The sequence below is a fragment of the Xyrauchen texanus genome, chromosome 21 (genome assembly GCF_025860055.1).
Source record: "Xyrauchen texanus isolate HMW12.3.18 chromosome 21, RBS_HiC_50CHRs, whole genome shotgun sequence".
Taxonomy (NCBI): Eukaryota; Metazoa; Chordata; class Actinopteri; order Cypriniformes; family Catostomidae; genus Xyrauchen; species Xyrauchen texanus.
The window spans coordinates 13,451,528-13,478,140 of NC_068296.1; the positions used below are offsets into that span (position 1 = coordinate 13,451,528).

Here is a 26,613-nt window from a genome sequence, read left to right on the forward strand (position 1 = left end):
GTTTTCACTTCCATTGCAAGTGCCTCACTGTAACCCATATTGTTGCTCCTTTTTAAGAGGGACAAGTGACATTTTGTTTTGATCAACATTATGCCACAAATGCTATTGATTGAACTTAACTTGTAATAAACCTGCAATATTCCTTTAACCTATACTTGTCTTTTATTTTTGCAGTTGTTGTTGTTTGAGCCATTGTTCTGCTCAAATGCTCACATGACATAAAGTGAGTCACTGTTGTGGGAAACACAAAGACTGAATTCAAAAAGGTGTTTGCTTTACATTATAATATTGTACCTTTCAAAGTATGGATCTTAGTCAAAGTAGAGCCATTTTAAATTTTTGACAGTAATGATAACTAGGCTGCGAGTGATAAAAGTAGTCTCCTCTATGGGTTGTACTGTCGAATAAATTGTATTTGATCATTAAGCTGGCAAATAATTTCTACACAATTTTTTTAGTAGACAATACAAAAAATGAATAACCCCCCCCCCAGAAAAAATAAACAAGTTGTGAAAATTATACAGGGTCTAGTACATTCATACAGCTGCATACTGTGCATTCCTCACAGCCTTGTTGTCATACCTGCCAGAAATCAAATACGCCACTTAGGTGGACTCAAATGATACATGCACGTGTTCTTTTTTTTTTTTTTTTTATCATATACCAAGAATAATTTCATTTTCAACATTCAGAAAAAACTTTCAAAAAAAAAAAAGCCATCGAGTTTGTTTTAAAGGGTTATGCAAAGTTTATAATACATGTGCTCACTTAAATTGGTTAATATAGTATAGCAATTAAAACTGATGTATTTTTTACAATTCTTTATTCATAAACTTGATGCAAGTTTACAAATTGTACTGTACATGGTCAAAATTACACTTACAATGAAAAAAGCAATAAAACCAAAGCATGCTAACAGTGCATTTCTCATTTAACCCCTCCCCACCCCTCCACTGATGAAGGAAACCATGATCTCAAACCAACATCGCCCCAAAACCAACCCCAGCATGTCACTCATAGCTTAAAATGTATGACGCATGAGATTACAGCACAACTTGCACTTTAAAAGAAAAATGGATCTGTCAGACGTTAAGACTCTTCAAACAGATCAGGAATTAGCTCTTGTTAACATACTTCTCCCCATTTGAAACACTCAATGTTGAACTGACCCTGAAATTAGACGATGACGTGTAGTAATGTGGATTTAAGTGTGCTCTGGCAAAATCTGTGCACAGTTATATCAGGCTAAAATGTGTCACTGAGTAGAGTGAAATATCTGGAAGAAAAATATGTCTAAGGATTCCAAATATGGCTTAATGTCAGTGGCATTTCAAAGATATATATATATATATATATATATATATATATATATATATATATATATATATATATAAAAAAAAGTGAAACAGTGAACATATTGTTCTGGCTGTGTGGGAATCTCAGAGAGAGAGAGAGAGAGAAAAAAAAAAAACAGCCTAACATTTTCAAGTGCATACAAATACTTAACAAAATAGGAATTTAGGGTTTAAATGCTATTACACCCATTGAGCAGTGTCCAAACATCATCCATTTGAGAACGAAATATGGACAACAGTAAAACAGAACAAACTGACAGAGTTCAACATTGTCAAAGCTTTGGTGGGCATGTTGCCGTATGAACGAACCACATTTTGAATTTGAACAATATTAACACTACAGAAGGGCTTTTATCTCCATGTGTTCGTAATGGTCCGATTGCTCTCACTCTCAAATAACCCTTTAGAAACTAGTGCTAAATAGGAATACATGAGGCAAAGGCTTGGAGGTAAATAGAAGGACAGTGAGAAGGGTTGCCTAAAATTGGACAAAAATTACTGCACACTACATTTTTCTCTCCTTTTTAAGGCATTATTGGTCACCTTTCAGGTTTCCCCATAGAGACTGCGATGGGGCTTTAAACAACTTAGTAAACAAAATTTACAAAACCTGGTTTTGTTGCCACTGTCTGGAAATTGTGGTTTTGCAAATTCTTTGCCACAATCTACTCTATACTTATCTATGTGCCTGTGTTGAGATGAAAAAAAGTGTCTCAATTGAGTATATTGGCATTGCAGGGTGGCATAACAGGATTGTTAATAATAACTTGCAGCAGAATATGCACTGGTTAAACAGGAATGGTCTCCGATTCCATTACTATAACAGCATAACCATACACATCAACTCCTATTCTCAAACAAAGAACAAAAACAACAGTAGCCATAATGCATACATAAAACATAAGGTGTTAGCTCCATGAGGATTTCCATTATGTCATCTGTTTCCTTATTTTAGTAATGCATTTTAAGAAGTGAATAAGTTCCCTATTGCAGGCAGGCATATAGCAGTTCAGCTATATGCCCGACTCCAATGGGGTCTTTAGAACTCAATTTTGAATGTTTGCCATGGAAACAATTCTCCTCATTCTCCCAAACACTTTAAATCTTTACAGGTTTACTTGTTCATGGAGTTGATTTTGACGACAATTTTAAAGTCCAACTTGCCCACGCTAAACTTGCTAATGTGTTTTCATTATGTTGCCAGTAAAGCACATTTCTTCCACTGCTTAGTGGATCAGGATCTTCTTAAGAAGAGTTGCAGAACAGCTCTGTTGTGTGTCAGATCTTTCAGATGTTTAAGTGAGAAGACAGTAGCATCAGGGCCACTTTGCTGAGGTCATGGAACTATCTGAGATGTCAAACAAACATTCATCCAATAGGTGCGAAATGTCACAGGCTTTTGAGGTGGGTCAAATTTGGCCCTTTCAAATTTGACCAAATTAACCCTTTTCAGTTTGAATATCCTGTTTAAATTAAATCAGTGATGAGAAAGAGTGGCAGAGAGGAGAAAGCAAGAGAGAGAGAGCTGGAAAGAGAAAACAGAAGGTCATGTACTGTAGAGGTGAGTTGGTAAGGTGGGCTCCTCAGCTCAGATCTCATGCTTTTCATAAAATCACATAAGTCTCCAATTAGCAAGAGGGATGAGTGGAATAAATGAAAGAAAGATGTCCACCCCAAGATAATGTGTCCATGTTTGAATCCAGGGAGTTTACCCATCTTCTTTTGGTGGTGTGTACCAGCCTGTGGGGATAACACACACACACACACACACACACACACACTTTATAGACCAAACAGACTGGTCTGGAAACTTCAACAAAAGGCTGCCAAAGCAAATATATGTCAAAGAACAGTCACAAACAACACTGTTCTAAATTTGGCATGAGCTTAAATGCTGTACTAAAATATTATACATACTTTTATTTGTATTTATTTGTAATTTATCATAACACAAATTACTGTGATAATGCTCTAATGCAAGGGTCTTCAACCAGGGGTCTGGCAAATTATTGTTTGATCCACCATTGGCACGCAATATTTAATGTAGTTAAAAAAAAACCTCGACATGTTGTGGTCACTCACACTTGCATTGCTAATCTTCCTCTTGCAGTAATCCTTCATTTTCATGCATCACATTTTATTTAGTTATGAACTGAATGAAACGGCAAACATTGTTTAAGTGTGACAAAACTGCGCTAGTCAACAGAACTGTGCAGCATGAACAAACCATAGGCTACACGGTCCATAAACGTTCCACACACAGACGGTGACTAAAATCAACATAATTAAAGCTGCACTCATTACAAAAAAAAATACAAAAATATTATATATATATATATATATATATATATATATAAAAACACACCACACACAACCGGTCAAAAGCTTAGGGTCACTTACTCATTCTTTATTATAATTCGTTTTCCACATTTTAGAATAATAGTAAATTCATCAAAACTATGGAATAACATAAATGGAACTATGGGAATTATGTTGTGACTAAACAAAATCCAAAATAAATCAAAACTATGTTATATTTTAGCATCTTCAAAGTAGTCACCCTTTGCCTAGAATTTACTCTTGGCATTTTCTCAACCAATCTATGTTGGGCACTTATTGGATGTTATCAATTTCAAAAACGTACTTTATTTTTTTTAATTAAATTTTAGTTTTGTAATTAAAGAAATTAATATGTTGCCACAATTATATTTTTGTCTACAAAACTAATTTCAAACATTTAAGCATCCGCCTTCAGTTCAAAAATGTGTAAGATCATGAGAAACCTTTCAGTCAAGTGTTTCAAATGTTTTGACTGGTAGTGTGTGTGTGTGTGTGTATATACACAGTATCTCACAATAGTGAGTACACCCCTCACATTTTAGTAAATATTTGATTATATCTTTTCATGTGACAACACTGAAGAAATGACACTTTGCTACAATGTAAAGTAGTGAATGTACGGCTTGTATAACAGTGTAAATTTTCCCTCCCCGGTGTCATGTGACTCGTTAGTGTTACAAGGTCTCAGGTGTGAATGGGGAGCAGGTGTGCTAAATTTGGTGTCATCGCTCTCACACTCCCTCATACTGGTCACTGGAAGTTCAAAATGGCACCTCATGGCAAAGAACTCTCTGAGGATCTGAAAAAAAGTATTTTGCTCTACATAAAGATGGCCTAGGCTATAAGAAGATTGCCAAGACCCTGACACTGAGCTGCAGCACGGTGGCCAAGATCATACAGCGGTTTAACAGGACAGGTTCCACTCAGAACAGGCCTCACCATGGTCGACCAAAGAAGTTGAGTGCACGTGCTCAGCGTCATATCCAGAGGTTGTCTTTGGGAAATAGACGTATGAGTGCTACAGAGGTTGAAGGGTCAGCCTGTCATTGCTCATTACGCCACACACTGCATCAAATTGGTCTGCATGGCTATCGTCCCAGAAGGAAGCCTCTTCTAAAGATGATGCACAAGAAAGCCTGCAAACAGTTTGTTGTAGACAAGAAAACTAAGGACATGTATTACTGGAACCATGTCCTGTGGTCTGATGAGACCAAGATAAACTTATTTGGTTCAGATGGTGTCAAGCGTGTGAGACGGAAAGCAGGTGAGGAGTACAAAGACAAGTGTGTCTTGCCTACAGTCAAGCATGGTGGTGGGAGTGTCATAGTCTGGGGCTGCATGAGTGCTGCCGACACTGGGGAGCTACAATTCATTGAGGGAACCATGAATGCCAGCATGTCCTGTGACATACGGAAGTAGAGCATGATCCCCCTCCCTTCGGAGACTGGGCCGCAGGGCAGTATTCCAGCAAGATAACAACCCCAAACACACCTCCAAGACGACCACTGCCTTGCTAAAGAAGCTGAGGGTGAGGGTGAAGGTGATGGACTGGCCAAGCATGTCTCCAGACCTAAAGCCTATTGAGCATCTGTGGGGCATCCTCAAATGGAAGGTGGAGGAGCACAAGTTCTCTAACATCCACCAGCTCCGTGATGTCGTCATGGAGGAGTGGAAGAGGACTCCAATGGCAACCTGTGAAGCTCTGGTGAACTCCATGCCCAAGAGTGCTGGAAAATAATGGTGGCCACACAAAATATTGACACTTTGAGCCCAATTTGGACATTTTCACTTAGGAGTGTACTCACATTTGTTGCCAGCGGTTTAGACATTAATGGCTGTGTGTTGATTAATTTTGAGGGACAGCAAATTTACACCATTATACAAGCTGTACACTCACTACTTTACATTGTAGCAAAGTGTAATTTCTTCAGTGTTGTCACATGAAAAGATATAATCAGTATCTCACAAAAGTGAGGGGTGTACTCACTTTTGTGAGATACTGTGTGTGTGTGTGTGTGTGTATATATATATATATATATACACATATATACATATATACATATATATATACACACACACACATATACACGGTCCAAATGGTCCAAATCACTGAGAAAATATTTCCCCCATTCTGATTTGAACATTAACTGAAGCTTCTGACCCGTGTCTGCATGATTTTATGCACTGCAGCCGTACGATTGGCTGATTAGATATTTGCATGGATGATTGTTGGTGCCAAATAGGCTGGAATGAATATAATAATACTGCATCATCTGATCTCCTGGGATTTTCGCACACAACAGTCTCTAGAATTTACTCAGAATGGTGCCAAAAACAGAAAACATCCAGTGAGCGGCAGTTCTGTGGATGGAAATGCCTTGTTGATGAGAGAGGTTAACAGAGAATGGCCAGACTGGTTCGAACAGACAAAGTCTACGGTAACTCAGATAACTACTCTGTACAATTGTGGTGAGAATAATTCTGAGATGCGGGTTGGCGCTGTTTTTGCGGCACAAGGGGGACCTACACAATATTAGGCAGGTGGTTTCAATGTTGTGGATGATCTGTGTGTGTGTGTGTTTGTGTGTGTATACATATTATATAACATTTTGCTGCATTTTATTCCTATAATAATGTTTATGGTATTGATTAAAATAATCATTAAGGGGTGTACAGACATGCAACTTTAAAATGTTTCTCTCTGTGTGCCATCACTGTGCCAAACCCCCTCAATGCATAATATTAATATATATATATATATATATTATATCGAAGTCAATCAAAAACAAATCAAAGTTGTTACAAAACAAAAATATTTGCGATTTGAAACTTTCTAAAAATGAATAACAGTTAAATTCCAACATGTTTAAAGGCATATATTAAAAGCTTTGAGAACACAAATGACGTGTAAAGAGTTCTTACCATTCTTTTCGTGAATTTGCACCAGCGATTTATATGACTGCTGTGCCCTGGCAAGATTGTACTGATTCTGAAAACAATAAAGACACCACCAAAACATTTATTATGTTGTTGTTGTCATAGGAGAGAATTTATGGAATCAAACTCAATAAGACACTTTTTAATAATTTTTCTAGTTTTAATTTTAGTGCTCGTGACTCCAGGGGTGGTAGTCAGCGTCAATACTCGCCGAGATACCTAGGCCCCCCCAAAAAGTGAATAACTTATTAATTATCGAAATATTTTTTTTTTTACACAAACTTATTGATTTGCTTCATTTGTGTTCTTCTGGAAAAAAAGCTGTCATGCACATCTGGGATGGCATCAGGGAAAGTGAATAATTAATAGTGAGATAATTAATTTTTGGGTGAACTATTCCTTTAATACAGATAAACCTAATCATTAAATTATTGTTCTTGTGTTTCATAGCAAAACTATAAGTCATTTGGGACATTTGTTATAAATAATTATTGAATTTGACAACATTATCATTTTGATGTTGATATGGAGTACACTACAGATACACTATTGTTATCTGATCTTACTGGGTTGTTGGTTATAACCTCTATGACTACAGAGCATGTAAAGAGCTACATTATAACAAATTTCATTTCTAACAGTATAACAAGCTACTTGCATCCGAGATGCACAGTGCCTGACCCCACCAAACAATACTTGCAGATAATCAAATACAAAATTTGTTTATTTACCTTATTGGCTCCAAACTGCACTCTTGCTTTTCCCTTGACTAAAGTGGCATTTATCTGCATGATAACAGACTCTATGGAATAGGCACTGCTCCAGCCCTGAGAGGACAAACCACATGATCATTAATGAATAAACTAATTCTACCATGCCAAAACTCTGCTTTGTGTGTCAGCATGAAAGCAAACATTAAGCACACAGCAACGGGACAGTTTATTCATGATAACATGTCAAACATAACACATGAAAGATGGGCTCTCGCCAGTTAGTGCACTGATTTGCACAGGAAGAAAATAAAAACAGCTGAAAATAATGGTGAGACAGCAGTTCATGAGACTTGGGTGATGTTTGTATTTTCTATGAATTTTTGTCTCCTGCTTCCCAATACTCTCCATTTCTTTGGTTGTTGCTAACTGCCTGTCTCTTGCTCGTCGAAACAGTGCGGATCCGAGATGCATGATTCAATTCTTAAGTAGAAACCCAGCTATTTGTGTCACTTTACCATCAATTCTGGTGTGGAAAGAAGAAGCTGACATCTGCACTCTCACAGAAGCAGATATCTCATGTGGTCATCCTTGAACAGCAACCAATAGTTGTGGTTCTAGTTATAGGCTAGTGATCGATTTATTTTAAATTAATAATGTAATACTATTAAATAGTGCTTTTATTAATTATTATTTTTTTTTAAATTAAATCATTATCCTTTGAGTCTAAAATGAATCGAGTATAGAAAATAGAAACATACCTGTTTAGTCAGTAGTTCCATACACAGGGCTCCTCCTCCAAGTACATAACTGAAAACAATATTAAATAAAACAAAGTTAACTTTTATAGAAACTATATTACCAACTTCTGGCTAACACTGCTTCATAATGACACCCAACAACTTGGCTAGTATACAGAGTTTGTTTAAAGACATATTGAATACGTATAACAAATACTTACGAAATACAATTTAAAAAATTGCTTGCGCATGCAAATGAGAATTTATAAATGACAGTCAAAATAATAATATATATATAAAAAACTCAAAAAGTGGTCTTACCCTCCAGACAGGACAGGAGAAACTACACGTACAAATGGGGGATCAAAGGGGAAATTATCCTGCAGACACAGAAGTTTTCTTTTTATTATGGATAAATGCGCTAAAAAAAGCATAGGCCTTTAGATATCATTTCTTTGAGGACGGCTAAAATAATATTGAACTACACAGAATCGGACTTTCCTTCCAAACATTTAACTCTCCAGCATTTAAAAACTGATAGTCGGCCTCAAAAGTACCTCTGTAAAGTCGGCACCCCATATAATTAAATCTTTACCAAATCTATACCATTCGTTTGTGATTATTTTTGCCGCAAAAATGAATTTTTGTGCTGGTTTGGTGTTTGAGATATTAGACAATGTTTTTTGGCTGTGTGACATCACATTCCACCCCATGTGGTCTAAAATGCTCTGAACTAGTGCCGTTCATTTCTGCACAATTTGTGCATGTTATTAGTTGAAGAATTCCGGGTCAAAAGTCTACTTGTTGTACTGATGGTCATACGCATCATCACTTATATTAGCTGGGCAAACGTGAAATCCTACGAAAGATAGGTGGTCATATAGCATATGCCTGCATATGCCCTAGAATACACTACTGACTGTAACTATTTATCTTCTTGAGATATAGCATGAAACTTTTTGGGAGCAGTGACCTCACTCTCCACCCCATGTCATATATATATATATATATATATATATATATGTACATTTAAATGTAACTTTGTGAAATTTTGTGAAAATACTGTAAGTTATTGCACCAGTGCTAGTTTTTGATGCTCTTTGCAGATGCTAGACAACTGTGTCCCATAATTATATCCTTATACTGCAGTCGTTGGTGAATTTTTCTCGTGGCATCAAATCATTTAAATGTATGTCATAGTAGGAATACAATTTCACTATACACAGAAAAGCACATTATAGAATATGAATAAAAAATAACTATTACATAGGCTATATATGCTAATACGCTAATACAAGTTAACGTGAACATCACTACACTCATATTAGATATACAATACTTAACAGTGATTGCGTATTATACATGTATGTATTAGATTATTAATTAAGAGTCATTTTCATAATAGCCTAATGAAAGGAACATTAATAAAACCTATACATTTAAATACATATTTATCAAGTTACAATACCATGGTTCTTAGTTGTTCTGTACACCATGCTTGCAAGTAACTTACCCTTATATACATTTTGTAAATACATGTGGGACTATAATTACAACAGTCAATGTTTTTTTTTTTTTTTAATGGAAAAAATATATTTACACATTTTACATGTGTACTGTATATAAAGGTAAATATATGAACTTTAGAGACCGGGTGCATGTTTTTTTTTTTTTTGATACTTCATAAATTTACAGTATACCCACCTCTTCAGACACTGCTACACCACTGGTTACAATTGTTTCTTTTAACGGCACAAATAGAGCACAAACAAACTACACCGGTTTGGAGTGATTTGGACCACATGGGGTGGAAAATTACAGAACAAACGCTCATTTTTGCAGCACAAATCAGCACAAACGAATGGTACAGATTTGGTAAAGATTTAATTATATGGGATGCTGACCACACTGGAGTCTCCAGTCTGTCTTTCAAGAGGTGCTGTCACTCAAGTAGTCTTTTGATGGAAACAACTTTTTCTGTTTAGATGTTATTTGTGATTAGGATGCATTGTTAAAATAAATTCTGGCAATCTGCCAGTTAACGGAGGTGTAACTAATGGCAATTTCCTTATTGATAGTGTGTGTGAACAAAGTCATCACAATAACCATTTAAGAAAGAAAAGGGTCCTCTGATGTAAGAAGTCTGCTGTCAAGTTACCAATCACAAATTTCAGAAGAAGCCAAACCTTGTCGGAGAAACTTTATCAAACTGAACATAAACTGAAACTGTTCTCCAACATTAACAACTTATATGTAATACATGTATATAGCAAGCTAATTTCCAAATGGTGGCAACCACAACTCACTTTGTATGAGACATTGAGAAGGATGTAGTCCATTCCTTCCTTTTCTTTCAGCACCTGGAGGTCACTGTGCAGAGGACTATCTGGATCAACACTGAGCAGAGTACAAAAGAAAAATGTTCAAGTGAGGTGAATGCCTTGGGTAACTGGGACCAGCAATCAAATAAAGCTTAAATGTGTAATTTCTGCACCAAATGGAATTGCAAAAATAATCACACAGAGACAAAGTGTCACACTTTTTGGTGAAATCAACCCACAAATGGCTTACTTGTGTATTCCATTCTTATTAAGCTGGGATACGAGAAATAATTCTAACATCAAAAAACACATCACACATCACACATCAGCTTTACATTTTCAAGCAATAATGAGAAAATTGGGTACTCACGTTCTTAGTTTGACATGCCAATCATACAGGCTGTCATTGACAAGCTCCACGGAGTATATGCCTGGAAAAGTGAATAGAGAATGATCAGAGAATTGTAGTAGTCATTCCCATGGTGTCCATTTAATTCACAGCCTTAGTTTGCGTTTATACCATTTTTGTAACTCTGAGATCTGTAGATCTCCCTGAGCTCCTTCATGAGGCGATCTGATGCTTGAACAGATCCAGACACTGCACCCTACAAGATACAAAAAGAACACACAAGAACATATACAATGAGTCATAGTACCATTCAAAGCATGATTTAGACAATGTAAAAATAAAGTCAAATAAATCTGACACAACCTAAGTTGAGATGAATGACCATTGAGAGCCTGGCTGCTCTCTCAACCATTCTAAAAAGGAAATAGTATAATTCCATCACATCTTATTTATTTATTTTTTTTTGGAACAACAAGATCACCAGACTGTGTAGCAAAGTGATTAAGTACTGAGTACTACACAATCAATTCTTAAAAAATATACTACATTCACTACGATAGATGTGGCATGCTTCCAAAACACCAGTAAAGGCACCAAACTCAACAAGACATGCATATATTACGATAATTAATTTAATTCTCATCTACTCAAGCAGAGTCCAAAATTAACACCTACCTAGTGCCAAACGAGAGTACAAATGACCTTTTTTTTTTTTTTGACAGTTTGCCAGTAACTTTGAGGAACTGCAAGATATACTGTATATGGTTTGTCAAATTGTAAGAGTAATAATAGACCCTCACAGATATGTGTGCTGTTTCCGATTTAAATCAAAGACATACAAACTGTCTAATCTAAAAAAAATTGCATTTTGTCAGGTACCCTAAAATGTACAATCCTAAATGTAGCACCGCATATGTGAAATATTCCTCACATTAGGCCGCCAAAATGGAAAAATCGTAATTAGTCTTCATGTTTTTGAAACAGGTGCAGTTTCACCAAGACTAACTCATCTCGTAATATGATGCTGTGTGCCCGTTGACACAATTACCATTGTTGTTTGTCATAAATACGCAAGGGAATATATTATCAAGTATAAAATCTATTTAGTTAATTAATAAAAAAAATTATATAAAATATGTGTAGATGACAGTTTCATGGCCACTACGATATATTTATGGCTGGTAATTCTCACATCTCGCTGGTCAATTCGACATTGGCTGAAAAATTGTGCATCCTGTACTCAAAACTTTAAATTAAATATACTGCTTTAAAAGGTGCACCCGTGTAATATTTGTTTTTATATTGCCTCATAGATGAAGAATTCTCAGTCACCAATGTAAATGTAAAAATGTGCTGTTCGCAGTCAGCTATAATTAACTGATTCCACAAGAGAAGGGGTTTATTGAGATCAAGCAAGTAATATTTGGCTGGTAAAATTATCTCAACATGACGGTGTGCATGAATGTGTGCCTAGTACCATAATAAAGTTGTCATTTTTATTTGTATAGCGCTTTCAAAGCAGCTTTACAGGAAATCATGCATTAAACACAAAACAAAAAATGAAACCGTAATATCTAAAATGTCTTACTAAAGCAGATATCTCATGTGTACATTTCAAATAAATTTGTCAAAAATACTATTACTATTTCTTTCTGTTAAAAAGTTCAGCAATTGTTTGAGTGAAATTCACTGAGTGCCCCTTTAAAATTATGGCAAAAATAATTTAAAAGGGATAGTTCACCCAAAAATTTTAATTACCGCATTAATTAATCACCCTTGTGCCATCCCAGATGTGTATGACTGTCTTTCTTCTGCTGAACAGAAATAAAGATTTTTAGAAAAAATATTTACACTCAGTAAGTACATACAATGCAAGTGAATGGTGACCAGAAATTTGAAGGCCCAAAAAGCATATAAGTAATCTTTGTGATTCCAGTGGTTAAATCCATATCTTCAGAAGTGATATGATAGGTGTGAGTGAGTGAGAAACAGATCAATATTAAAGTGCTTTTTTTTTTATACTATAAATTCTACTCACTGCCCAGTAGGTGGCGATATGCAAAAAAATGCAAATCGACTAAAACAAAAGAAGAATGTGGAAGTTAAAGAGGCCATAAATAGTATATAGAAAAAAATTAAATATTGATCTGTTTCTCGCCACACCTATTACATCACTTCTGAAGATATGGATTTAAACTTGGGAGACTTATGGGTTAGTTTTATGCTGCCTTTATGCTGACCTTCAAAGTTCTGGCCACCATTCACTTGTATTGTATGGACCTACAGGCAGGATATTTTTCTAAAAATCTTTGTTTGTGTTCAGCAGAAGCAAGCAAGTCATACATATCTGGGATGGCAAGAGGATGAGTAAATGATGATATAATTTTCATTTTTGGGTGAACTATACCTTTAAAACACATCTGATGCAAGTGTCTCTTTTTCACCCCCATTGGAACCCCCAAAGCATAAGAAAAGTTGCCTTACCGAATGAGCACTTACATTCAAGTGGTCCTGCCTCTGGTTCTTCCGGATCTTCTCCAGGATTGCCAAATTCTCCTTCTCAATCCCATCATCCTCGGACTTCTTTCCATCCACTGGTTCCTCCTCTTTCATGTCATAGTGATCGAGATCCTCAATGTCCTGCTGACAGAGCACAAACACACACACCCACAGACACAAACACACAGGCAGATACAGATGTACATAGACAAGAAGAGACACAGACAAGACAAATAAGCAGAGAGGGATTGGGTCAATACTTCATGCCACTGCATACAAAAATAGAATACTAGATTATACCGGGAAAAAGCATCTCAATCTCTAAATAAGCAATAAGATATGAACCTCTCCCATCTCCTCTTCTTCCTCCTCTTCTGAAGTGACCTCATCTGTGGTCCCAATCTAGAAAGGAGAAAAAACAAATCCATTAAAAAGGTAACATAAAATCTTAAAATTAACAATTTACGGACTACATTTACACAGACACCAGAAAGTGGCGTATTGCGAGAAAGCAGCGTTCAGTTTAAAAAAAAAAAGTAAACTAGGGATATTATTATTTGGTTACCATGAACAATAATCATAAGCTTCAAGGTGAAATAAAAAGGATTAGCCTATATTAGCAAATACTTGTGCAGAATAGGAACTATTTCTTATTCCACTCATCTTACATGCATAAATGCTGAAAGACACAAGCAGACAAGTGCTTGTGCCTTCACAACGCTCGTTCAAGCAAGAGGGATCATTGCCTTGTAGAGGTAATGAAAGAAAATCAGAGAAACAGCTTCTGGAGTAAATTCACACTAAAATAAAAACATCTAAAGGTGACATTTCTTAAAATGAATGTGTGTGTGTAATTGTTATTAAGTAATTAAAAATAGTTAATCATGTTTTTATATTGTTATAGTTATTTATATTGTATTTTATAAATGTTATTATACATGATCTTAAAATTAATTATAATTTTTGGGATTGGTATCGACGATACTGGACTTAAAATTATTGGTATCAGATCGAAAAGAAAATAAGTGGTATTGCCCATCCCTACTTCATGGAGCACATCTAACATGCTGCTGAACTGCTGAAGGGAAGTCTGGCTGCTTCTCCTGGGTCCTGATGCATGCCTTGTACATTTTTCTTACGTCCCCTGATGCTTAGCACAAAGTGTGGGTATTAAATCCATTATCAAGTATCATGTTTTTGTTGCGTCAACCATCCATTTATTCTTTCGTTGCCGTGTTGGGATTTTGAGGAGAGGGTGTCTGATTTCATGAGGACACACATCAATCCCTATGTCAGTGTGTTACTGAACGAAAATAGTAAAGTCATTTTTATTTGTATAGCGCTTTTCACAACACATTGTTTCAAAGCAGCTTTACAGAAAATGATGCATTAACAGAAAATTAAACTAATAATAAATTGCAAAACTAAACACAGGTGCTAATACGCCTCTTGAGGTTTGGAGTGAGGTTATACACACACCTCACAGCTATCACGTACCAGCTGGCTCCCGTTACAATCACTCACCTAAACCTCACCACTGTAACCGGTGCTGCTTGAGCCACTCAGAGCAGGAATCGAACCTGGGTCTCCAGCATGGGAGGCGGGCTTTCTAACAAGGAGGCTAAAGGCTATAGCCCATAGTCACTAGTGTCAGCCCTAGTCACTAGTGTGCCTCTTGAGGCCAGGAGAGTGAGGATTTACACACACACCAATCACATACCAACTGGCTCAAATTACATAAGCACAAACATAAAAGGAAAGAGCCATGAATTTTCAAGTTGTCTGATCAGATGGTTATTTACTTTTAAAACTATATGCAAGCTTAAATAAAAATGTTATGATGTAAATAATCAATAATGCTGTCTACCATGAAAGCGCCCGATGTGGCACATTGCGCCGACAGTAAACGGACTTACCATTCTTTTTTGCACTGCATGCGGTGGCGCTACTACTACCAACACAAATAATCGATTTACAAAGTTCATGTCAACGTGCCCAGAGTACACTGCCTCAAGCTGTTGCGTCACATCAGTCAAAGGATGCGCCCGGTGTAAGCAGGATAAAGCACCATAAACTATCACACAGTCATGACATTGTTTACTCAAGGTTTTTGCGTTCGCTTCAAAGTGTTTTTAACTGCCAAATCCTTCAATAACACTTCCTTTGTAAAGCCTGAATTGTATTATGAAATGAGTAGAACATACAATCCACTCTAAAATATGCTAAAGACATCCACATGCCATCATGTTTCCTACACCAACAACCTAAAATAACACAGATGGGCAAAAGAACGTGTCCATGACAGAAAGCTTCTCCTCTTCAGAGTTGTAACTTGACACTGCGTCCTTGAAAAGTCACTCTAAATATGCATCATCAAGCAGTCAAAGACGTCTGTCTGTGCATGGTTATGTAAAAAAACATTTAAATCTAGACAGACACATGAAGAATAAGTCCACTTTAGATGGACCACACATGACAGGCATGACATCTCTCTCCTCTTCACCCGTGTGACTGACTGAGCACCAGTGGTCGGGGCCAAGGGGGCAACAACAGAAAAATAGGCATTGCATATGCAAGTTCCATGAATTCTAAATGAAATGTTTTTGCAGCTTGGTTTAAATAAATGCTCCTTTTCTTTTAAGGAGGAAGTTTTCAGTTCTGAAATTTACAGTACAATTGCCCCTTATATGTCAAAAGATCAAGGAAAATGTGATTCCTCATCTCTATAGACCTTTGGTAGTTTGATTTTATCCATGGGAAGGTTTAATTTGAGTTCAGGAACATGGTCAAATGTGTACTTAAGACCAAGTATACTTTTTCTTGAGTCAAGGTCACAAACAATGTTTACTTTTTTTTCCTGGTTGACAGGCCCTGCAGGAAGGGGCTGGTCCAGCATCTCCACATCAGGGTGCTGGGGAAGGTTATATAGGCGGCACAGATCGCAGATCAGCCTTTTCAGCTGCTGCAAGAGCTGGAATGACAAATACAACATAAAACATTACAGATAGCAGAAATAAGAGCTTGGGGCAAAAATTTAATAAAATTCCCCAATATTGAAAATTAGGGGGCAAACAAATGCCCTGTAATAAATTCCTGTGTTTACCAAAATTAACACTTGGGCCTGTATTCACAAAAAATCTTCAAGGCTAAAAGTAACTCCTAACATGGAAATTTTAAAATTAGGAGTGTGTGAATCATGAAGCATTTTAATGCTAAAAGTAGCTCCTAAACCCACGACAGCTTGGAAGTCTTCATGAGGACTTTTAACTCCCCAAGAGTGACTCACAAACGATCTGAAGCATGACTGCTGTCGTCAATCCACATTAAAAACAATATATTTTAATATTATGACATTGACTATTTAAAAACGTATCGCCTAAATCACAATAGAGTCAACTGAGTATTTTAATTGACATTTACTTTAAAAAAAGGTATCACATGAACCGCAAGGGTGTTTTCATTACTGTAACCTTAATTAGAGATGCAGTTACCTCTCTCAAACACTGAAACCATTACATTGCAAATGATTGATAAGTTATGAAGAAATTTGTACAAAGTTATTTTGACTTTTGAAATGATTCAAAATAAGGATTTGCAAAGTCCCTTTCAAGTCAAGTCAGTCTATTTGGAACACTCCCGGGCAGCAATTTCTATGGATACAAGCGGCATGAATGTACAGCTCCTGCCTACTTAAATGGGGAAATACTGAAAATCTCCACAATGATTGGTATAGATTAGAATAAAAGAACCCATTTCAAATCAGCAGTAACATCTGACAATAATGATATCATAAATTTTTATTATTTAGCTCAGATCAAAAAGGTAAAAATGCTCTAGAAGGCAAAAAGCTTCAAAGAAAAGTTCATACCTTACACTGACAGATATCAGTATGAACAGGCCTCTGACCAATTACAAGGCAATTACATGCTTTCTAAACCATTACTAGCATATATGATATTTACCCATCCAATAAAAGGAATTGGTTGCATTTGCTGGGTAAGAATTACAGAACTTGGAGTAATTTGTGCACTAGATCGGTTTCCTTCAGAAGTTTGAGAAGCAAAGGACAAATCCACTTTCTGTTATGTGGATGAGGTGAGCCTCGGTCACAACACAACTACAGACATATATTGAATTTCACTTGTGTGTAATGAATACCTGAATGTGGCTCACACATGAAAATGAATAAGGCTTTACAGAGCTGGGAAGGAACAGTCTAGGTGCTGAGTTGATGGCTAAGTTGCATGGCTTGACATCTATAATGGCTAATTATCTGCCTTCCGCAAAAAAGCTACATAAAGAACCATAGATAAAAATGAATGCCAGGGAAATAATAAATAAAATAAATAAAACATAATTCTGCATGCTCATATTTAAGATAAACTTGTAGTCCCATCATTACTAAAGAAAATTAATCACTGCATTATTGTCAAGAGGTGAACTCTGATCAGACTAAATAGAGAGCCAAACACTTGAAATTAACCTCATATATCTTCCTGAAATAAGCATTACTACAGTGCAGACTCTGAGCAAAAAGTGATGACCTAAATTAATCCGGAGGTTCACATGACCATAAAAACTTTGAACAAGCTGGAGGGCAAATGCATGTGTTTGTTGGACAGAGCCATCTTCACGTTCAACACATTCCAACAGAGGCCTATTGAGGACTACCCAAATATTTTATTGTCAATGATCAATATTTGATCATTGCAAAACAGTGGGAAGAGGAAAACATACATTTTTACAGCTAAATGTAATACATTTAATTGTATTTAAAGAAATTAAATTACTCAAAAAGGAAGATATTGTCTTCACTTACTCACCCTCATTCTGTTATGCAGTTGTATGACTTTCTTCAATGGAACACAAGTCAAAATGTTGACACATATGAACACTTTTCCACATTCTAAAAGCATTTCTTCACAAGGGATTGTCAAACTTCAAAAAAGGCAAAAATAAACAATAAAAAAAAAGATCCATAAAAAGCCCAACAAAGGTTGTTCATAGGACATGTGTCTTATACAATAGCCATATGATAGTTTTGTGTGAGGATCAGAGGAAGTCGATATTCACATATTCCACTACGCCGTAGTGCAGATCTCAGTTGCACTTCCGCATATTCAAACTTGCCGCTAAGGCTGCAAAAAATTATTATTTTGATAATCGATTAATCTAACGATTATTAGAATGATTATTAGACTATTCAGCATTTATTGCAACGATTAATCATTAGCAGTAAACCGATAATTTCGCTTGTGCCCTGACTTAAAAGGCTGTATTAAACGTGCTTACTAACAATAAAGAGTACATAATCATCTTTTAAAAATACCTCTAAATGACATTCACTGAATTAAAGGGGTAAACAAAATTCAAGTTTAATTCAGTATAGAAATTCACTGTAAAAAAAATCCTATTGTTATCAAGTGTTTTGTCTTGTTTTCCATTTAAAAATGTCTAAAAATACTTAACAAGATACATTTACATAGCAACATATAAGATTTTTAGACTTGCTTTAAGAGAATGTATCTTAAATATCCGTGTATTTTGTATATGTGTATTTTTACTTAATTATGCTTCTGCAACTGCAGTACACACTAAATATACTTCTATTCAAGATCTATTCTCAAAAAGCAAGTCTAAATGTCTTATATGCTGCTTCTCAGATGAACGCATCTTTTTTAAAAGTTTTTTTTATATTTTAAAGTATTTGAGTTTTTTATTTTATAATCAACATACTCTGATAACAATTCTTTCTTCTGCAGTATAGCTGGTAAAATAAATGTATGCCGTTTTAAATTAGTTTTAGATATTCATATTGGAAAACAAGCCAAAACAAAAACAAAAATCCAAAAGTTATTTTGTTGCAGTGTAAAATGGGGGTGAAGACTTGATCTCTCACCTTTCTGTTCACTTCAATACATCTTTAACTCACAAAAAAAAACAACCTCTCTCTCTTATTAAAAAAGCTGCATATTTTCAATTTTCTTCAAGATAAAAAATGCACAGTGACACATTATGATTCAATAAGTCGCAAGCCATCACGTTATAATCTAGCTGCATTAAGCGTCCACGCGACTAAGTGTGTATCAGCCGGGTGCAGTTTCAATCTCTCCCCCTTAGATCATGACATTCGCGCAGCACATAAGAGGTGCTGACTGCACAGAGAAATGCCATAGCTGTATGGTATGGCCTGGGTATCTCAGCGAGTAAAGATGGTGACTACCACTCCTGGAGTCACGAGTTAGAATCTAGGGCGTGCTGAGTGATTCCAGCCATGTCTCCTATGCATCCAAATTGGCACGGTTGCTAGGGAGGGTAGAGTCACATGGGGGAACCTCCTTGTGGTCGCTATAATGGGGTTCTCACTCTCTATGTCGATGCTGTGGAGAATAGTGTGATGCCTCCACATGTCTCCGCGGTAACGTGGTCAACAAGCCACTTGATAAGATGCACGGATTGACTGTCTCAGACACTGAGGCAAATGAGATTCGTCCTCCGCAACCCGGATTGGGGTGAGTCACTACGCCACCATGAGGATTTAAGAGCGCATTGGGCATTCCAAATTGGGGAGAAAATGACAAATAATTAAATAAAGCTATAACACATTAAATATAAGATGTAACGCCAGGTTGTTTCCTTTAAAGAGCTCTGACTCTGCTTATTCCACAACGAGGGTGCTTCTGTATTTACTTATTTTATATTTTTGCATTTAATTCCATAATACTTTGTGATCTACATCACCTGAAGCTGTTTGGAAAGTTTACAGTGCATCTCAACTGTGAGCAGTATAATTCTTCCTCTCCTCAGTCAGGCATGAACTGCAGTGCTGCTTTCCCGCGTCATCATTCGAATTTAATTGTATCTCATGTATGTTAAATGAGATCAAACGACTATTCAACAATGAAAACTATTGTTGACAATTTTTTTATTGTCGACGTTGTTGATAACGTTGACTAATCATTTCAGCCCTACTTGCCGCATTGCAATTAGTCATGTGACATGCAAGAGCCAATGGTGTGTGGTATTACTGATTCCAAGGCATTACATCTTTGTGGCTTATTTGAATACATGCAAACACAATTATGATTTAAGAGCTGCAGCAAAAGGAAAGATTTTCAGTTGATAATAATAATTAAAATCAACTTTGAATAAAGAGGACTTTGTATGAAATTGAGTGCGTCAACATTATGCTAAACTTCTCCTTTTGTGTTTCATCAAAGAAAATCATACAGGTTTGGAACAATGGATGAGGGAGAGAAAATGACGATGTTATTTTTACATACATTTTCAACCTAAGGGCAAACAAAACTTCAGGGCCTCAATTTTCGTGGAGGTCCACCTTCCATTTTAAATACATGTTTTAATCATGCTCAAGTCTAAAAGTGTCTTGCAAGTGTCCCAGTTTACAGCACAGGTATCTATTATAGACAACAAATGAGCAGACAGAAACAAAGCTTTCATTTAAAAAAAGCACAACACAAAAGTGTAGTTTTCAAGCTTTAACCATCGCCAGGTATGAGTCAGCCCACTTCTAAAGTGTGCCTGGTCAGTCTATGGGCTTACTGAATTGTGGAAACTCACATTACACTATTTTGTTTGTTGTGTAACGGTCTACTCAATTACAGTGTAGCTAGCTGGGTAATTACTATTCACTGCTGTTCAAAGCATCATGATTACAACACCTGCTCTGCTCTAAAATACAGCTGGTTGTTAGAATATTACTTTGAATTAGAGTATACACACATATTAAGTATTTATTACAAGTTACTTAAATTGTTAAACTTCTAATGTGACATTAAATGTTTAATATGACTTAATGCTAACAAACTATGGTCAAGTAGAATGCATGATACTGATAAACATGGAAATGTGAGAATATAGGCCCTTACCAGTGTACTGCCCTTTCTGACATCCTCAAGACGTTCTAGTACTTGAGTAAGACTGGGGTCATCGGAGTCCACAAACCATATTGGGGGAGTCAACGGGTAGGATTCCTGAAACAATTAGTCGACAGTAAATTGGCAAGTTTTCAGAGAGATGGGGCCATTGCCAAAAGTGCAAAGTGATACGGGACAGACCCTTAACTGTAAAGTCTGTTTGGACAGACTTGACTATGAACTTCTTTGCAAAAAGTTGTTTGTTTTAAATGCATAAGTTGGACTGGACAGTGAGTGAAAAGCAGCCAACAAGCACCCAACACAGACAGGAACTTCTAAAATACCGTTTAAAAAGCACCCTAGGTGGTTTAACTCATGAAGTTGGTCAGGAAAATGCCCAGACTGTGCAAAGCTGAAATCTAGGTGGCTAATTTGAAGCTAAAACGTAAGATAATTTGATACTTTTACAATATTTAACATGTTTTGGTCAGTATGTAATTCACATACTTTAATGTATTCATTCATAGTTTTTAAGACTTTACTATTTTTCTCAAATGTGGAAAACAATAAATGAAGACAGAGTAGATGTGTCCAACCTTTTGATTGGTAGTGTATGTAACCTCAACATTCTCATATTTAACCAGCTCAAGTAATACATGCAATGCAGAAACCTTCCATAGAGCAACAAAACAGGCATGGACTCTTAATTTCACATCATGTCAGCTCAATGTATTTATTTACAGGTTGCTAACAGTGATTATCTAAACAGACATCCAAAAGGATTCTACAGAAAAACTAACTCCAGCCTTAAGTTTGACCTGGTTCTGGACTTCAAGGATTTATTGCTTACAAAGTGTTGATAATTATAAAAAAATTTTTTTTATGTAGATCAGATGCAGTGCAAATTAAAAAATTCCGTAATTACAAACATTGCATAATCAGTAAGTAGTGTAAATTAAAATTTGAATGAATAGTGTTCCAGGTTCAAAACAAGTTTAGCTAAATCAACAGCACTTGTGGCATGATGTCTGAAAGTTTATGTGACAGTCTATAGACATTAATATACACACTGTTTCTAAAGTATGACCACAAGACGTAAACATTGTACGCGTTAAAGGAACAGTTCACCTAAAAATGTAAACTCATCATTTACTCACCTTCATGCCATCCCAGATGCTAAACAAAGATTTTTTAAAGAATATTTCAGCTCTGTAGGTCCTTACAATGCAACATTTTGAAGTTCCAAAAAGCACATAAAGGCAGCATAAAAGTATTCAATATGACTTCAGTACTTAAGTCCATATCTTCAGAAGCGATGTGATAGGTGTGGTTAAGAAAAAGATAAATATTGAAGTCCTTATATATATATATATATATATATGTATATATATATAAATAAATTCTCCTACCTGTTGAGTAGGTGGAGATATCCACAAAAAAGTGAATCGCCAAAAACAAAAGAATGTGAAAGTGGTGATTTATAGTAAAAAAGGATTTAAATATTGATCTGTTTTATACCCACACCTATCATATCACTTCTGAAGATATGGATTTAACCACTGGAGTAGTAATGATTACTTGCATGCTGCCTTCATAAGCTTTTTTGAGCTTAAAAGTTCTGGCCACAATATTCTTCTAAAATCTTTGTGTTCAGCAGAAGAATGTCATACACATCTAAGATGGCACGAGTTTGAGTAAATGATGAGAATATTCATTTTTGAGTGAACTTTTCCTTTAAACATGATGTTAGTGTGATAAAATTACGGAACTTATCTGTCTAAAGTTATATGCAATATTACAACTTAGTTGTCATGCCGATGTAACACCAGTAAACCCAGAAGTGTGGTAAATGAGGCAACACTGGTAAATCCACGGTTAAAAATATATAAATAAATAAAATCATGTTAACACATTTAATGTTTACATCTTTTGGCTATACTTTCAGCAGTGTGTACTCATTATTTTCCCCGCATGTCTTGAACACTCCTTTATGGACTGTTTCAAAACATACAGGGCTGCTGCCTAGACAGCACTTTCGGTGTCGCACGCACCCAATGACGCCCAAAAATGTGCGTGCTTCTGTAATTTCACGTCATTGTAATTCTCACGCAACCGAAAATGGCATCCGGAAATTAAGAAAACAACACATCGAAACGAGACAATAAAACTGTGCCAATAATGATCAGCAGAAGTACACATTTGTCACCCAGCTCGTATCAAATTTCAAACACTACGAGATGAAGCCATGATGTATTTATCCTTAAACCGGTCAAAGTAACTTAAAGTGTATCATTACAACCTAAAGTGTATGATTACAATACAAAATGAAAACAGATGAACAGTGTTGAAACTGATTCGAATGGTCAAAACGCGAAACAAAAAAGCTGTCTAGGTAGGCAGCTCCCTATATTTGAGACAGCCATTGTTTTAATTTAAGGTGAAATGTAGATGGGTTTTCTCTCTTGTACCGTGATATTGCAGTGAATAATTAGCAGCTTTTCTCCGGTCACGTTAAACTGGCAGCTCAGCTCATCCGGCTTCCAGTTGATGATCCTGAACCGCTCGTGTTTCGGGTCGAAAATGGACTCTAGAAACTTCAGCTCGGCCTTCAGTCCCGAAACCGACATCTTCCACTACTCATCTCCGGCAATCGGGAGTGAGTGAAGAGAAACCAGAGAGAGATGGACAAAAGAAGGAGAGATGCGCAGTTCAAATCAACGCTGTTTTTCTCTCGCGACAGGCCAGCAGCTCTCGATGTTTTTTCCGCCTTCTGTTTTTAAGGATGTCAATGAAGAAATAAAGTATCTAATGCATTTAACGTGCCTCCCATGAGCTCCTCGGGTGTCATCTAGTCTAATTAAACGATTAAAAGCACAGATTCGGATTTTAATATGCCATAAATGTGAATTAAACGCAGGTTCTCTGTCTGTGTACGGCTGAGCGGAAGCTATTTTTCTCTCTGGTGTTTAAAGATGGAGGTGCGAGTGGAGGACCCGCAGTCCCAGCATGCACAGCTACAGAGAGATATCAACACAAATTATCATCTTCAGGCCAAAAAAATATTAGTTGTCTCAAATGTATACAGTTTACACAGGAGGATAGGAGAAAATGTGAATTTTAAATTGTACATAAATTGTCTGCGAAATGAATAAATTCAAATACAAAAGAAACAAAAATGGAAATGTAGTTCCGTGTTCAGTTACGTAGTTCCCAGTAAAGCTTCTGATTGGTTATGTGCTTTTACAGCTATTTTCTTATTTAATAAAAATCAACAAATTTTAAATACTATACAGAAAGACATGTATAAAACTTGCCAAGCATTTTTTTTTATCTGTGTTTATGATATTCAAATGTTTAAAATTATTCAAATCACATTAGTTTTCTATTGTTTCATTTTTTTTTTATTATTATTTAATTTAATCATAGGGACATTTTGTTTTAATTTAATGCAGTTTAGTAAGCAACTTTATTATTCATTCTCATTAAATTGTCTATATATTTGTCTATTAGTAAGTACATCAGGAAAAGTATAATTTGAAGGAATATGAAGGAATGAAATCACGGAATTCTATGTATTAATATACCTAATAAAACACAATTATCCAAAAGAAGATGAAAAATGATTTTATTTAAGAAATCTTATTATAATTCTGATGAAATTTCATATTCAAAAATGCAAATTATGAAGTATCTCTTTTAAAAAAAAATGTTATGGTTTTATTGAGTGAAGCGAGGCTGAAAATTGACAATATCAGAGGCTCTTTAAATAAGATAGGTATGAAGACTTTAAAAATTTGTGAGCTTTATAAAGTTGTATTTCCATTATATACAGGCCTATGTATTTTTACTTTTTATGTGTAAATGGTATTACCTCACCCTGGAACTATTATTCATTTCTTCTATTTTTTGTGTGTCTTCAATAAGTTGTATACATATATTGTTGTATAATGTTTAATAATTGTAGTTACACCAAAATGTAGAAAATGGATGGCTATTGATTGAAAAAAATACAATAATAAAAAATCAGTTACAGAGTCTATGATGCTTTTAGGAAACATGATAGAAATAATGCAAATGTATTCTTTAACTTATGCCTTTAACATGTGCATGAAGCAGCATATATAGGCCTATACAAAATAATAATTATTATTTTTACTTATCTAGATCACCTTTTAAAGCAGTGCTTTCAAAGCAAATAGAGTACAAAACCAGTAAGTCACTTGTCTCACTAATGGCAACAATGAAATGCTGTGTACATAATTTCAGCCTTAAAACCATACAATGCATTGTGACGCCTCCTCTTGTTGTAGCTTACTATGTGCGTCAGCGTTAAACCTGCTGTGATTGAATTTTCAAAAGACACATTCCAATGGGCATGACTTTTCACTAAAGGCATGTAGTAATTAATAGACCAAAGCTATAGGTTACATGCAGTTAGAAAAATTGGAATTACTCATTAGCTAAACAGTAAGTCAAATAAACAGTTATTTGACAAGGTAACTAAAGATTAATTAGTGCAATATTAGATCAAAACACTTTATGCATTAACTGTAAATGGCCAAAAGTCAGACACTTGGGGGAGAAGGCAGAAAAATGCATCAAACAGTCCTGCCTGTCTCAGAGCCATGGAAGGATGCATGTCCACTACAAAAGAAGATGAAAAGAGCCTGAAATGTGAGCAGACAAGTGCAAAGAGCCCAGGGAAGCATGGTGAACTTTAAAGTAAACAAACCCACCTTTTCCTGGAGAGTTACCCCTTGTGTGTGTGTGTGTGTGTGTGTGTGAGAGAGAGAGAGAGAGAGAGAGAGAGAGAGAGAGAGAGAGAGAGAGAGAGAGAGAGAGTGTGTGTGAGAGAGAGAGAGACTTGACACACAGTTTAAATACAGGCCCATCAGCTTATGTGTCTCCATGAAAATTAGTCAAGATAAAAAAACAGATGCATTGGAATTCTGTATGCACATAGATGGCAAGCTGAAACACACACAAAAAAAACTATTCATCATTTTGAGCTAAAATTATGTATTTTGTTTGATTAAATTCTGTGGTGAATAGCCATTTAAACATTTGAAACAACCAAGTACAAAAACAATTGGAAAAAAAGAAAATAACATTTGTCACAAATTTGTTGTTTATGGTGGAAATGACACCACAAAAGAGGGACAGTTATCATTTGTGTAAAAATGTATATCACCAATTCTAATACAACAAATATTGAAATGGCTTATGTTTATTGCATTTTTTAGATGATCATAATATTACAAATAAATAAATTAAATAGTATAATAATAGTAAATGTATAAATAATAAATCTTAAAATATGAAAATCAATAATTCAATTATATATTTATACATACAGGGTTGGGAGGGTTACTTTTGAAATGTATTCCACTACAGATTACAGAAAACATGCTGTAAAATGTCATTTGTAACATATTTCATTAGATTATTCAAGATTATAACATAATCAAGTAACATACTCTAAATA

The 26,613-nt window shown here is 35.6% G+C and overlaps 1 protein-coding gene across 4 annotated transcripts; it reads right to left on the bottom strand.

Moving 5' to 3' along the window:
- Positions 1-842: 842 nt before the first annotated feature.
- On the bottom strand, positions 843-24,109 carry LOC127661671 (ubiquitin-conjugating enzyme E2 Q2-like). Of its 4 annotated transcripts, none has more exons than XM_052152493.1 (13): positions 23,597-24,109; positions 21,141-21,245; positions 16,100-16,222; positions 13,597-13,653; positions 13,252-13,392; positions 10,924-11,008; positions 10,774-10,834; positions 10,389-10,479; positions 8,404-8,462; positions 8,104-8,152; positions 7,364-7,459; positions 6,618-6,684; positions 843-3,095 (listed from the first exon to the last, which is right to left on the bottom strand). In XM_052152493.1, exons 1-13 carry the CDS (start codon positions 23,753-23,755, stop codon positions 3,064-3,066), a joined length of 1,125 nt encoding a protein of 374 aa, XP_052008453.1. In that variant the 5' UTR covers positions 23,756-24,109; the 3' UTR covers positions 843-3,063. The 4 variants fall into 4 exon arrangements, with proteins under 4 accessions (XP_052008453.1, XP_052008450.1, XP_052008451.1 ...); XM_052152490.1 differs by having other exon boundaries at positions 13,237-13,392; XM_052152491.1 differs by having other exon boundaries at positions 13,252-13,395.
- Positions 24,110-26,613: the final 2,504 nt, after the last annotated feature.